A 13,525-nucleotide genomic window follows, 5' to 3' on the forward strand; every position below is an offset into this window, starting at 1 on the left:
CTCTTATCAGCCTCTGTTTCCTGAAAAAAGTTGATATCTCACCTTCCTTCTTGAATAACGATTGAATGAGGTAAAGTCTTCTTGGCTGGCAATCGTTTTCCTCTGCATGCTGAACAATTTATTCCACTGTCTTCTGGCATTTATTGTAACCAATGAAAAGTCTTTGTAGAGGGGCTCCTAGGTGGCTCAGTCGGTTACCGACTTCGGCTCAGGTCATGACCTCACGGTTCACGAGTTCAAACCCCGCATCTGGCTCTGTGCTCACAGCTCGGAGCCTGGAGCCTGCTTCGGATTCTGTGTCTCCCTCTTTCTCTCTGCCTCTTCCTCATTCGCATTCTCTCTCTCTCTCTCTCTCAGAAATAAATAATAAAACATTTTTTTAAAAGAAGGAAGAAGAAGAAGCCTTCGTAGGGCCTAATTTCTGCGCCTCGGTAAGTAATCTGACTTTTGTCTCCAGTTGAATTGTATATAAGGTTTTCTTCTGTGTTCTGAGTTCTGCTGGAATGCATCTAGATATATATTTGTTTCTGTTCATCCTTCTGAGGCTCCACTGTGTTCCTTCCATCTGGGCATTTGTCTTTGTGGAAGTCTTTATGGAAGGGTTTCAGCCGTCACGTCTTTGAGGGTTGCCTCGTGTCCATTCTTTGTATTTTCTCCTGAGACTCCTGATGATTTCTAACTACTCTTTAATATTTGCCACCTGTTTATCCCTCAGGGCTACCTTATAGGTGATTCCTCAGATGTAGCTTCCCATTCACTAATCTTCTCTCAAATGGTGTCTAATCTGCTGTGTAACCAACCCGTTGATTTTTTTTTTTAGTCCAATGGCTATCTCCTTTATTTTCAGAAATTCTTTTATTCTTTTTAATCTTCCTATTCTGTTTCATGCCATCCCGTTACTACCTATTGGCCTCTCTCTCTTCTTTTATATCATTTCTGTTTGCATTGACTTTGTGGCCTCTTTCAGATTTTTCTGTTACTTACACTTGGGGGTGCTGATTTTCCTGTTTGTTGCATCTGCCTCGTCTCCCTCACGGGGACTTGTTTTCCCATGTGATCTGTAATTCTTTGTCATGAGTTCATCTTCAGAAGTGACAGGGCTGTTGTTTGTTAAGTCCCATGTGCTCTGGGTTGAAGAGTAATCTTCCGGTAGCTTCTCCCTATTTCTTCAGCTTCCCATACTGTGGAGATAGACCACACTCCTGCCTAATGTGCCAGCCTGAGTCCCAGGTTCCTTAGGGTAGCTTTGTCCACTCAAGGCCCTAGACATCCGTACCCTTGCTACTTCCTCACGCTGGTAGATGGAGGTATCTTTTGGTCCCCTTTTCAAGAACAGGGTAGCCCTCTGAGACCCGGGAAGGTGCTCAGGGTCCTATCCTGTTCCCCAGCCTCTTACAGGTCTTCTGTCATCCATGGGTGTCAGAGCCCAGGCTTCTGAACCTCTCTCCATGTCTGAAGCCCCCATGCTGTCCCCTCTCTCCCGCCACCCGGCTCTGAGTTCTTGCTTTGTCTTTAGTACTGGGGTCATCCCTGGCTTTCTTTCAAGTTCAGTTTTTGTCTTTTTAACAATTTTACACGGGTAGTGGGAGGCATCCAGCCACGCTCTCAATTCACCATGTTTCCAGAATCCCCCCAACTCCACGCCCCGCCCCTGCCTTTGAATACTGCGGTGCCAGGGAGCTTGCTACCCACCGAGGGTGTGGAGAGATCCAAATCTTGCTCACCCTGGAGAATGATGGACGGCGGAGTGCAGGTTCCCTCCAGGCAGCTCAGGTGGGAGGAAGGTGAGAATGAAGGGGGGTGGGTGACATCGAGCCGGCTCTCCAGCCAGGTGTAGGACCGAAGAAGCCTGAGGGCTGCTGGGTGGTCTTCCATTCTGAGGCCTCAGGGGGAGGGCGTACAGCATGAACCCTGCTGGCCTGGGGCCAGCGGGGTAACGCATTCTCCCTTCTAGAACTTCAGTGGGTGAAAAGCATCATCACAAACTCTGGGGGAGAGAAGGGCAAGGCTCGGGCCAGTCCTGATCAGGGATCCCAGGACGCGCTGGGATCATCCTGGGAGCTGGAGGGGTGGGGGGTTGTCTGGGAAGGAGACTCACCGTCAAAGTCTACGGTGCCATCCCCGTTGAGGTCCACTTCTCGGAGCATCTCGTCCAGCTCAGGACCCGCCAGCGGCTCCCCCAGCAGAGCAGGTGCTGCCTGCCGCAGCTCTGCCACTGTAATTCGTCCATCTCTGTCCCTGTCAAACTAGGATCCCGGCAGGGCTCAGTCCCTCCCACCCAAAGCTGGCTCTGCCCAGACCCGTTTCCACCTTGCCACATCCTGTGCCTGGATGTCCCCACCTTCACCCACCGAAACCCTCCTCCTCCTCCTCCTCCTCCTCCTCCTCCTCCTCCTCCTCCCAGGCTGAGACAATAGGCCCCTCCTCCAGGAAGTCTCCTTGGGTGGATCCTCAAGCTGAGAGCGAGATGGCCCCTCTCCAATCCCTCCCTGGCCCAGTCGCACCATCTGCAGGGCTCTGGGCCTCCAGAGGTTGGGCCCCACCCCCACCGTCTCTCTGGCCCAGATGGGAAGCCAGTAGGTCCGCCGCCCAGCTGCCCGCCCAGCGCCCGACTCGACCACGCTCCACACCTCTCGGAAGGCGATGCGCAGCTCCCGCACCCCCAACATGTGTGCTGTCTCCTCCCTCAGCTTTGGGCCCATCAATTCCACAAACTCCTCGAAGTCCACACGGCCACCCACTGCGGAGGCAGAGTGTCACAATGGAGAAGGCTGGGGCCCCGAGAAAGGACTTCCCAGGTGCCAGCCTCCCCCCAGCTCTACTTCTAGGAAGGAACACCCAGCATCCATGCCCTCGGGGACGGGGGTAGGAGGTCGGAGCCCCGTTCTCCACAGAGATGACAGGGCCAGGTGCCTGAGTGCTCTCAGTGAAGCACCTGTGTCAAGGGGGAAAGAGGCCAAGGTGTGGAACCAGGCAGCCCTAAAGTTAAACCCTGGCTGTGCTGTCGATGGGGCATGGGTGACCTTGGGTGCCGACGGCCTTGGGCGACTTCCTAAACCTCCTTCCTCATCCCGGGGCAAGGGTGAGAGAACCCACTCTTAGGTGCTTCCGGGGGTGTGCAGTTGGTGGCTCTCACATGCTGGGACCCCGTGGGCAGCCATAAATGCCTCTTAAGGAGTATGCCCACGTAGTCCCGCCGTTCTAAGACGCCATCGATTACGAAAAGCACCGGTGGTCAAATAACAGCTTTGGGGAAAAGAAAAGCATTGCGCTAAATGTTCACATCAAGCGTAAGCCACATCCCATTTTGCAAACCACAGAGCACATGCAGGTGTCCTGGAATGAAGGGAATCTGATATTTGACAATTTAGCTAATGATAATCACACAAGCGCACGCCCATCCGACATTTAATCGCCAGGAGCGGCCAGGGTTCTGTCACAGTCGGTCTCACTGAACCTCAGGAGGCTCTTTTCAGGAGACTCAGGAGGGTCAGAGAGACAGAGAGCCAGATGGCTGCCGCCTCGCCCCGCCCCGGGCCGGTGGGGGTCAGCCACTGACTTCGCATCTTGACGTGCTGGGAGACCTCGATGAGTTCCATCTCAGTGGGCATGTAGCCCAGCGTCCGCATGCAGGTGCCCAGCTCTCGGTAGCCGATGTAGCCGTCACGGTCAGTGTCAAACTCTTCAAAGGCGGCCTGAAGCTCTGCGGGGGAGGGAGGTCAGGCCCGGGCAGCCCGGCTCAGGGGCACCTCCCACCCACCACTGCCGCCAGCAAGGGCCACTCACCATCCAGCTCCTCGGGGCCCAGCTCGCGGTCCTGCAGAGGCACAGTCCAGCATGTCCCTGGGGGCCATCCTGCCTCCTCCAGCCCTAGCCCACGATGGCCTGGGTAGGGCCAGTCTCACAAGGGCAGGAGAAGGCAGCTGAAGTCCCACGACCCCCAGAGAAAAGATGACCCCCCCCCCACTTCCGGCTCCTGGGGCCCAGAGCTCTCCCAGAATCCTGGGTTTGAAGACTAGCCCTGCCCGCCTCGCAGCCAGGCCCAAGACCAACCCTTCCCCAAACCCTGCTTCTACAGCTCAGGCTCGCGGGTCTGGAGCAGAGGCGCTAGGAGGCCTGAGTACTAGGGGCAGGGTGGGCGGAGTCCAAGGGCACAAGTGTGTCCCCCTCCTCCCCAGCCCGGGCCCCACCTGACCTTCCCGAAGATGCGGTTGAGCAGGGGCCCGTATGTCTTCTGGGCAGCATCGTGCCGGGTGCCAGAGCGGTGTCGGTGAGACTGGCGACGACCGGCTGGCCTGGGGGCTGCAGGGCCTGTCCCCTCCTGCCCTTCTCCATTCCCAGAGAGGCTCTTGCTGCTCCCTGGGGCCTCGGGGCCAGGGATGGGGGTCTGCTCCTCGGAGCCACCAGCACCCTTCCGGGACCCTCGGAGTCCCCTGTCCTTCTTGCTCCTCCTCCTGGTCAAGGGCAGGCCCTCAGCACCACTCCCGGAAGCCACAGCCTCCACAGGAGGCTTCTGGGGGTCTGGGCCACGCTGCCCCTTCGCCTGTTCTGTGGCCATGTGGAGAGGGGCGACAGAACTCTGAGATGCAGCACCAGGGAGCACCCTTGGTTCTCAGGGACCATAAAGCTGCTTACGCACCCCTACCCTGAGAGCTGATTGCCTGGGATCGAGCCTTGAGGGGGATTAGGGTAAGTGAGGCAGGCAGCTCCGGGCCCTAATCCCGGCCCTCTGCCTGAGGGCAGAGACAGATGGGTCAAGAGAACTGCCCTCAGCGACAAGGGTGCCGGGACATGGTGAGCTTCGGACTCCGGCTCCTAAGTGGCCTCAGGAGCTGGGACACGCAACCATTTCACCTCCCTGAGCCTCAGTCACCCGATCTATAAAATGGGGGCAATATTGCTGGAGTCAAGGACTCAGCCGGGTTGTGTGACGCGAGCAGGACTCAGCTAAGCAAGGACGAGGGAAGTCATCTCAGGAGAAAGAGTGTGGGAAAGGATAGGAGAGTTGCCCCTCACGGGGACATCGTGGCTGGGGCAGAGGGTCTGTGAAATTGAGGAAGCGAGGCCAGATCACAGAGACTGAGGGACATGGGGGTGATTTCGGAGGAGGTGGCCTCCGGGGGGACCCAGAGCCTGCCCTGAGGCAGAGGGGCCCAGGGCGAGGAGGTTTTAACCACGTGGCTCTGTCAGGGATGGGGTGGCCTGGCTGGTCACTCGGCCCTGCTGAGCGGGGGTTAGGGTTTCCCAGGGAGCAGCCCCATGCCCATGAATGTTTGATGTCTTCTCAGCTTGGGTTTCACGTCGGCCGCCTTAGCGCCGCCAGGCGCCATGTCCCAGGCCCCGGCGTGGGGCCCGGCAGATGGCTGGACCACTGGGCAGGCAGGCACGCCCCTGCTCCTTCCGGCCAGCGGCCTGCACCTCACAGGTAAGCCAGGCCTCACCTGCTGGGGCTCGGGGGAGCCCAGGGCTCTGATCCAGTAGAGGCTGGAGCTTGCAGAGTGGGGTCTGCCTGAGCACTACGGGAGAGGAAGCCACTGGGCTAAAGGCCAAGGGGCTGGAGCCATGGGCCACGGGCAGGATCCAGCCTTTCTGGGGCACCTACTTCCTCCCCTGGCTCAGCGCTGCCATGAGGACTTTCTCCGTGTTCCAAGGGAAACCCCCTGGGCCAGTGAGGGAAGGCGGGGTGGAGTGGGGGGGGGAGGGGTGGCAGGCCCCTATCATCACACTGCTGAGCCCCCTTCTCCTTCTGTAGGTGGCCTCAGGGGCCACCTGCCTGAGCTGTGAGAATGAGGACGGGGCCACAGGTGGGGGTGGAGGATGATGAAGGGGCTCCAGCTGCTTCCAGGACGGCCCTTCTGGCCCCAGGCTGCCGGGCCCTGAGTTGCAGACCTCACCCTGAGTTCATGAGCTGCACTTGCTGTGGGGAAGAGCCTCCTCTGGCCCAGGCTCCTGCCCACCCTTGGCCTCCTACAGGCCCACGGGACTCTGAGCCTCCCCTTCTTGGAATCTAAAACACTTGAACTCCAGGATACCAGAAGGAAAGGGGCTTGCGATGATCCGATGATCCGATGATCCGACCGAGTGGTTTTCAAATTGTCTTCCCTAGAGCATCCCCGGGGCTCCACTGTAATATTTTATTTGAAGATTCACCAGCTTTAAAAATATGTTTGAGGGGCACGTGGGTGGCTCAGTCAGTTAAGTGCCTGAATTCAGTTCAAGTCATGATCTCGTGGTTTGTGAGTGTGAGCCCCGCGTCGGGCTGTCTGCTATGAGCAGAGAGCCTGCTTTGGATCCTCTGCCCCTCCCCTGCTCTTTCTCTCTCTCTCTCTCTCAAAAATAAACATTTTTTTTTTAAAGAGGAAAAACTGGGGCACCTCAGTAGCTCAGTCGGTTAAGCGTCCGACTTCAGCTCGGGTCACGATCTCATAGCTTATGAGTTCGAGTCCCACGTCGGGCTCTGTGCGGACAGCTCAGAGCCTGGAGCCTGCTTCGGATTCTGCGTCTCCCTCTCTCTCTCTGCCCCTCCTCCACTCGCACTCTGTTTCTCTCTCTGTGTGTGTCTCTCAAAAATAAATGAACGTTAAAACAAAAATTTAAGGGGCACCTGGGTGGTTCGCTTGGTTAAGTGACCGACTTCGGCTCAGGTCATGATCTCGCGGTTCATGAGTTCTAGCCCCGTGACAGCTCAGAGCTTGGAGCCTGCTTTAGATTCTGTGTCTCCTTCTCTCTCTGTCCCTCCCCCACTCATGCTCTGTCTCTCTCTCCCTCTCTCAAAAATAAATAAACATTAAAAAAATTGTTTTTAAAGGATGTGGATATGACATCTTTATAGAAAAGCATTTAAAAAATTAAAACTAAATAAAGGAAAAAAAAATGTAAAATACATACATATATATATATATATACATGTATATATATATTTAAAAGCCTCGGTCCAGTCTACTTGGGCACACTGGGATTCCGCGTGGCAGAAGGCTTAGGTCTGAGTCTCAGTCCTGGCGCCTCTCGTCCTGTCTCTGACCTTGGGCAAGTCACTTATCCTCCGAACCTTCCTCTCCTCACCTGTAAAATGGAGTGTCTGCGGACTACGCGAGGTAATCTGTGTAAAGTCCCTGGCAGAGGCTAACCGCCCCAAAGGTGATGACGATGGCTCAGAGAGGGACGGTGACTTGCCTGGAGGTACACAGCACCCTCTCTCATACTCGATCCCTCATGATTTCATTGGTTCATCAGGCACCCGCTCCGTGGCCAACAGCACACTGGGGACCTCGGACAGACGCTGCTATGGAAGCCAACCTGGGTGCCGCTGGCCGCGGGCCCCGCACGGAGCCGGACGATGAAGACGACTACCCCCAGGGTGGCTGGGACACGGTCTTCCTGGTGGCCCTTCTGCTCCTGGGGCTGCCGGCCAATGGGCTCATGGCATGGCTGGCCGGCTCACAGGCCCGGCAGGGAGCGGGCACGCGGCTCGCCCTGCTGCTGCTCAGCCTGGCCCTCTCTGATTTTCTGTTCCTGGCGGCAGCGGCCTTCCAGATCCTGGAGATCCAGCACGGAGGCCACTGGCCGCTGGGGACGGCCGCCTGCCGCTTCTACTACTTCCTGTGGGGTGTGTCCTACTCCTCCGGCCTCTTCCTGCTGGCGGCCCTCAGCGTGGACCGCTGCCTGCTGGCCCTGTGCCCGCACTGGTACCCTGGGCGCCGCCCGGCCCGCCTGCCCCTCTGGGTCTGCGCCGGGGTCTGGGTGCTGGCCACGCTCTTCAGCGTGCCCTGGCTGGTCTTCCCCGAGGCCGCCGTCTGGTGGTACGACCTGGTCATCTGCCTGGACTTCTGGGACGGCGAGGAGCTGCCGCTGAGGATGCTCGAGATCCTGGGGGGGTTCCTGCCTTTCCTCCTGCTTCTTGTCTGCCACGTGCTCACGCAGGCTGCTGCCTCCCGGACCTGCTGCCGCCGGCGGCCAAGGCCCACGGCCTGCCGGGGCTTCGCCCGTGTGGCCGAGGCCGTTCTGTCAGCCTACGTGGTCTTGCGGCTGCCCTACCACCTGGCGCAGCTGCTGTACCTGGCCTTCCTGTGGGACGTCTACCCCGGCTACCTGCTCTGGGAAGCGCTGGTCTACTCCGACTACCTGACCCTGCTCAACAGCTGCCTCAGTCCCTTCCTCTGCCTCCTGGCCAGCGCCGACCTCCGGGCCCTGCTGCGCGCCGTCCTCTCCTCCTTCGCGGCAGCTCTCTGTGAAGAACGGCCTGGAAGCTTCACGCCAGCGGAGCCACAGACCCAAGTGGACCCTGGGAGTCAGACTCTTCCTGGGCCAGTGGCTGGGGCCCAGCCCCAGGTGAACCCCATAGCACAGCCACGGTCGGACGCTGTGTCCCAGCCTCGGGGGAACCCCGCGGCACAGCCACGGTCGGATTCAGTGGCCCAGCCACAGGCAGAGCCCACAGCACAGCCACGGTCGGATTCAGTGGCCCAGCCACAGGCAGAACCCACAGCACAGCCACGGTCGGATTCGGCGGCCCAGCCACGGGCAGATTCAGTGGCCCAGCCACAGGCAGATTTTGTGATGCAGCCTCAGCTGAACGCCTCAGTTCAGCCACAGGTGAACCTTGAGTCCCAGCCCCATTTGGACTTTGTGGCCCAGCCACAAGTGAGCCCCGAGACCCCCGGACCTGCCTCCGGCCCAGCTCTCAGCCCCTGTGATGAAGCGTCTTCTGCCCCATCCGCAGATCCCACCCCCGAAGCCCCTGAGAACCCAGCGGTGCCTGCTGACTCTGAGGGAGAAAGTCCCAGCAGCGTCCCCCCAGAGGAAGCCCCCGGAGCAGGCCCCACCTGAGGGTCTGGGAAAGCTCAGGCCCATCAAGGCAGTGGAAGAGCCAGAGCCAGTCAGAGACGAGGGGAGCCGTGGAGGAAGTCATCAAAGAAACCCCCCTCAAGTCCCTTGGGGCTGGCAGGAGGACTTGGGGGAAGTGAAAATGAACCACCAAAAGTCCCAGGCAGTTTGTCGTGATCGTCTCGTCCCTACCCAGGTCCCCCTCAGTTTCTCCATGCTTGCCCCCCCCCACACACACAGTGGCCCAACAGTCACAGCCGACAGGGTGCTGCTGGGCTCTGTCCTCCAGCACCCCTGGACCGCACTGCCCACCCCCCTCCCAAGTCTCAGTCCTGCGGGAGAAAGACAGCAGGGGTGACTTCCCTGAGCTTGTGCCGATCTCCCCGGAATCCTTCCTCCACCCTCTCCTCCCTGTCTCACCCTCTAACTCGGGCGTGAGGAGGATGAAGGAAGAAATCTCTGCAGAAAAGGAGGCATTTAAGAGCCGGAAGGAACCTGGGGTCCTGGGAGCCCACGCAGGCTGGCCGAGCCCTCTCCACCAGCCCCCTGCCCCCCACAGGCAGTGAGCCTGGCGCAGGACCTCCCTCAGCAAGGCAGCGGGAGCGGAGGCGATGAGAGCCACCGAGCCTGGATTCAAATCGGGCTCCGGTGACGGCAGGAGCCTGGCACACAGTAGGGGCTCAGTGAACACATGTTCTCCATTCGCCGGCATCCAGGGAAGTCCCTGCAGGGGCTGGAGATGGAGGAGAGGAGGCGCCACCTTGGCCTGGGCATCTGGGGTCTTGTGAGCTTCGGGGCAGATCGGCTGTGCCCGTGACAGTTCTGGGCCACGGATGCCCAGGGGGCCTGAGAGAGTGTCTGCTCCACTTAAGGGTTCAACTAGTGTCCACCTGCCCCCCCCCCGCCCCCACCACGGGGGGCTGCAGGTATAGAGTGCTCAGTCCTGCCTCCATCTGAACCCCTCCTACGCACTCAGCCCACGCGCAGAGATGGGAAGACGTCCAGACAGAGAGCCCTGGGGACCAGTGGCTCCAAAAAGGGTACAGGCCCCCATCACACAGCATCTCCGGGGCAGAGCCAACCTCTTCCCTCTCAAGGCGCAGACACTGCAAGAAAAACGGGGAAGTGCCGAAGGTCTAATTCTGAACCCCCCACCCTACTTCCCCTCTTCCCTTTCACTCTTCTACACCAACCCCCTGCTCGCTTGCCCTCCACCCACCCTGTGTTCCAAAATCGCGAGCCTCTTCCCCTTTACCCCCCTCCCCCAGTCCTTTCCCAGTAGCGCAGTGTTGTGACCTGCAGCAGCTGAGAGACGCCCCTACGGCAGACACTTAAGTGCTATGTTTCCAGGGCGTTTCCATCTTAAAAAGGCAGCAGGCTGTGCGGACGGCCCGGCCCGGAGAGGTGCGGGCAGATCTGGGTTCTGGCTGTCAGCTGCCGCTTCGCCTCGATTTCCTCCTCTGTACGACGGGGTGGTCATGTTCCCCTTGCAAGGGCGGCTGCTATCGTGAACTGAGCCCGGGGGTGCCGAATGGTGGCGGGGGCGGTGTTGGTGGCGGTGGCAATGCCAAGGGCATAATTAGGGCATGTCCTGGTGGTGGAACTGTGGACACCGAGGCCGAACTACGGACGCCGTTCAGCGATTTCTGCACAGGCACGAATTTGTTGAATTCGGTCCTTCAGCAAATGTTTACCGAGCACTTGCTAGGCGACTCTCCAGCCAGCCTTCCATTCTGGAGACACACGGGTGGGGTTAGGGGCATGGCCGCTGGTGTCCCTCGGCGGTCTTTTGAATCCCAGCTCCACCGCTCACCAGCTGTGTGATCTTCAGGAAGGCTCTTGGCTCCTTTGGGACTCAGTTTCCGCGTCTGCAAAATGGGGGTGATAACAATGGTTCCCGGGCCGGGCCTGGGAGCAGGACTGACCCACGGGCCAGAGCCCACGGGGGAGCATCCTGCCCGCTAGGCTTTGTCTGCTCCACCACACTGCCTCCCCCTCTGCAAGAAATGCTTTCACCCTGGCCCACCCCATTGGGTGCACCCTCCCTGGAGGCAGGGACTGGTCTTGCAGTGTCCCTCCCCTTTCTCCCAGATAGCGGTCCCAAAGCTTTTTCAACATGGCGGGCAGATCAGGCACTCAAACCCCAGCGCCAGCCACCTGCCATCAACTCTGGTCCCCACTCCAAACCCAGCATTTCGGAGAGTGGGGCAGCCCCATCTCCAAGGTCCCTGAGGGGGAATCTCACCCATAATGGGTAATCGCGACCCAGGAGAGAGGGCAGTGCCATGAAGGGCTTTGTGGGATAAAGAGGAGTTCTCCTGGTGACCCACAGAGTTTTGTTTTGGAGGAAACATGCACACCCGAGGCCACAGAGGTTGAAAGGAGGGCTCATCCCTGACGTTCCTCAGTCCATCTACCTCACCCCTAACACACCCCATGGGGCTGGACTCCTGTTGCCTTCTGGGAGACTCACGCCTTCTCCAGGTGAGAGGTACCCCTCACGGAGAGACTCATTCTGAGAGCTGTGAATACGAACATCGTCGATCCTACATTCAGGACTGCTGTTCATTCTTTCACTCAACGTACACGAATTGAATGCATGCTGAGCGGTAGGTCTCATTCTAGGTGCTTCGACACAGTGGGGAACAAGACCAAAGACCGGGTGCTACCCTCTACTTGCTGACATTCTAGCGGGGCGAGGCAGACAAAAAGCAAATACACAATGGTTACACAAGACGACGTCAGATCGTGATCAAGAAGGATATGGGGGGAACAAGTCAGGGCCAGAGAGTGACCAGCGAGGGGTTGGTTGGGGAGGGCCCTTTGAGAAGGCAACATTTGGGCAGAGCCCTGGAGGAAGTGAGGGTTGGAGCCTTTTCACAATCAGAGGGAAGCGTTTCCAGATGGAGTGAACAGGATGTACCCAGGCCCCGCAGTGGGAAGGAAGGTGGTTTGTTTCGGGGACAAGAGGATCAGTGTCACTGGGCCACATGCAGGGACAGGGCAGAGGAAGGTAACAAACGGGGGAGGGGTATGCAATGACGGCGCATGTTATTTCAAGTGTGACAAGGAGGAGGGAAGGGAGGGCTTAGGGTAGGGGGTGTCTTATCTGGGCTTTAGACAGACCTCTGGCTGTTGCCTGGAGGGCGCAACGGAGAGAGAGGCTAATGTGACACTCCCTCTTCCAAAGCACCCTCATTCCTGTCCTTTTTTGGAAGGGTCTGCCTGCCCCAGGGTTTATGGAACAAAGGGAAAAGCAAGGACTTTGGAGCCAAACAGATGGGAACTAAATCTCGGCGGGGTGACCTGGGGCAGGCACCCCTCTCTCTGAGTTGTTTCCTCATCAGGGGAGGAAAGCAGTGAGTAGGGTACGAGCCCCAGCCTGTGTCAGACACACAGTGGGGCCTCCTGCAGCCCCAGATAAGCCCCCTTCTAGCTTTGCTCTTCCTTCCTCTTCCCACCTACCCCCCTTTTTCTGGGAAAAAAGAAAAAGGTGACCAAGGGGTGATGGTCAGGGTCTCAAGGAAGGACTGAGGGAGGCGGCCAGTGCCCTGGGGACACCAGCCCGGGGCAGAGGGAGCAGATCTGCCTGTCGGACCTACAGAGACACCTAAGTCCCCCCTGGGGTGGGACACGGACAGAGATAGGGTAGATCTAGGGAGGCCAGTCTGGGCCCCGTCACAGGAGCTAGCTAGGAGGGAGACATCTGCAGACAGACCACTAGGCCTCCGTGGGAGATGGTCGGGAAGAGAAAGGAAGGTGTGAGCGATCTGGCAGAGGGCATGTCCCCATTTCTATTTTTAATAAGGAGGCCCGGCAGACCCCGGGGGTGCTCAGGGGAAAGAAGGGGTTGGCTGGGGCCTTCCGCTCACCCCTTAAAACACCGCACCGCTGGTGCATTTACACTGTTCATCAAGAGCGTGTACTTTTGTAACCCTTAAAAAGAGGCACGTGAACACACGGGCTGTCAGACTAGATACTGTATTTTTGGAGTGGGTGGGGGGTGGGCTGGGGGACCCGGAAGAATGCACCGGGATGGGGATGGGGACTGGGATGGCGGGCTGCACCCAATGCCCGTACTCCCGAGGGCTCCGCCAGAGGAGAGGATGGCGAAGGGGCAGCGGTCTGCGGGCGGGCAGCGCCTCGCCCCTGCAGCCCTTCTGGCCCCACCCCTGCTCCTTTGCCCTAGAGGGGCCCGGGTGCCTGAGGGGCAGGGCTCGCCCAGGCCCCGCCCCTGCGCCCCCTTGGCCGCCGGGCTCCTGGCCTCCTGGGGCGGCTCGCAGTCTCCCGCCCCGCCCCTCCGCGCGTGACCTCGGCCCCGCCCCCGCGAGCCCCCGCCCCGCCCCCCCGCCCCCTGCCCCCGGCTCCTCTGTCACTTCCTGATTCCCGCTTCCTGCTTCCCAGAGGCCGGGATCCGGAGCCGCCCGAGGCCGGTGCCGCAGTCCCCGGCGTCCCCGGTGAGCGCGGCGGGCCGGGACTGGGGTCGCAGGCGGGGGACCCGGCTGGGCTGCGGGGGCGGGGCCGCAGGAGGCTGGGGTGGGGGTCGCGAGTCCGAGGAGCCCTTCCCCTCCGCGGCGCCCCACCCTCTGTCCCCACTCCCTGTGGCCACCCAGCCTGTCCCCTCTTGGTTCACCTTGGACCCCGCTCCGAAGGCGCCCTGGGATGCTCTGCGGCCGGGAGCGGCGTCCTGACCACCCCCCTC

At 59.5% G+C, this 13,525-nt stretch overlaps 3 protein-coding genes across 3 annotated transcripts in view; 2 read left to right on the plus strand and 1 right to left on the minus strand.

The window, feature by feature from the left end:
• Positions 1 to 1,528: 1,528 nt before the first annotated feature.
• Positions 1,529 to 4,558, minus strand: CABP4 (calcium binding protein 4). Its single transcript, XM_049642430.1, has 6 exons — positions 4,196 to 4,558; positions 3,787 to 3,817; positions 3,560 to 3,703; positions 2,631 to 2,740; positions 2,099 to 2,246; positions 1,529 to 1,987 (listed from the first exon to the last, which is right to left on the minus strand). The coding sequence occupies exons 1-6, from the start codon at positions 4,556 to 4,558 to the stop codon at positions 1,959 to 1,961; spliced, it is 825 nt and encodes a 274-aa protein (XP_049498387.1). The 3' UTR covers positions 1,529 to 1,958.
• Positions 4,559 to 6,984: 2,426 nt separating this feature from the next.
• On the plus strand, positions 6,985 to 8,873 carry GPR152 (G protein-coupled receptor 152). Its single transcript, XM_049621531.1, has one exon. The coding sequence runs from the start codon at positions 7,141 to 7,143 to the stop codon at positions 8,824 to 8,826; it is 1,686 nt and encodes a 561-aa protein (XP_049477488.1). The 5' UTR covers positions 6,985 to 7,140; the 3' UTR covers positions 8,827 to 8,873.
• A 2,800-nt stretch (positions 8,874 to 11,673) lies between these two features.
• CORO1B (coronin 1B) overlaps positions 11,674 to 13,525 on the plus strand; it is a 6,919-nt gene continuing 5,067 nt past the window's right edge. Inside the window, exons 1-2 of the mRNA XM_049642442.1 lie at positions 11,674 to 11,836; positions 13,228 to 13,280. Coding sequence (XP_049498399.1) covers positions 11,814 to 11,836; positions 13,228 to 13,280 — 76 coding nt within the window. The 5' untranslated portion in view covers positions 11,674 to 11,813. The remainder of the gene's footprint in view (positions 11,837 to 13,227; positions 13,281 to 13,525) is intronic.

The sequence above is a fragment of the Panthera uncia genome, chromosome D1, assembly GCF_023721935.1.
Source record: "Panthera uncia isolate 11264 chromosome D1, Puncia_PCG_1.0, whole genome shotgun sequence".
Lineage (NCBI taxonomy): Eukaryota > Metazoa > Chordata > Mammalia > Carnivora > Felidae > Panthera > Panthera uncia.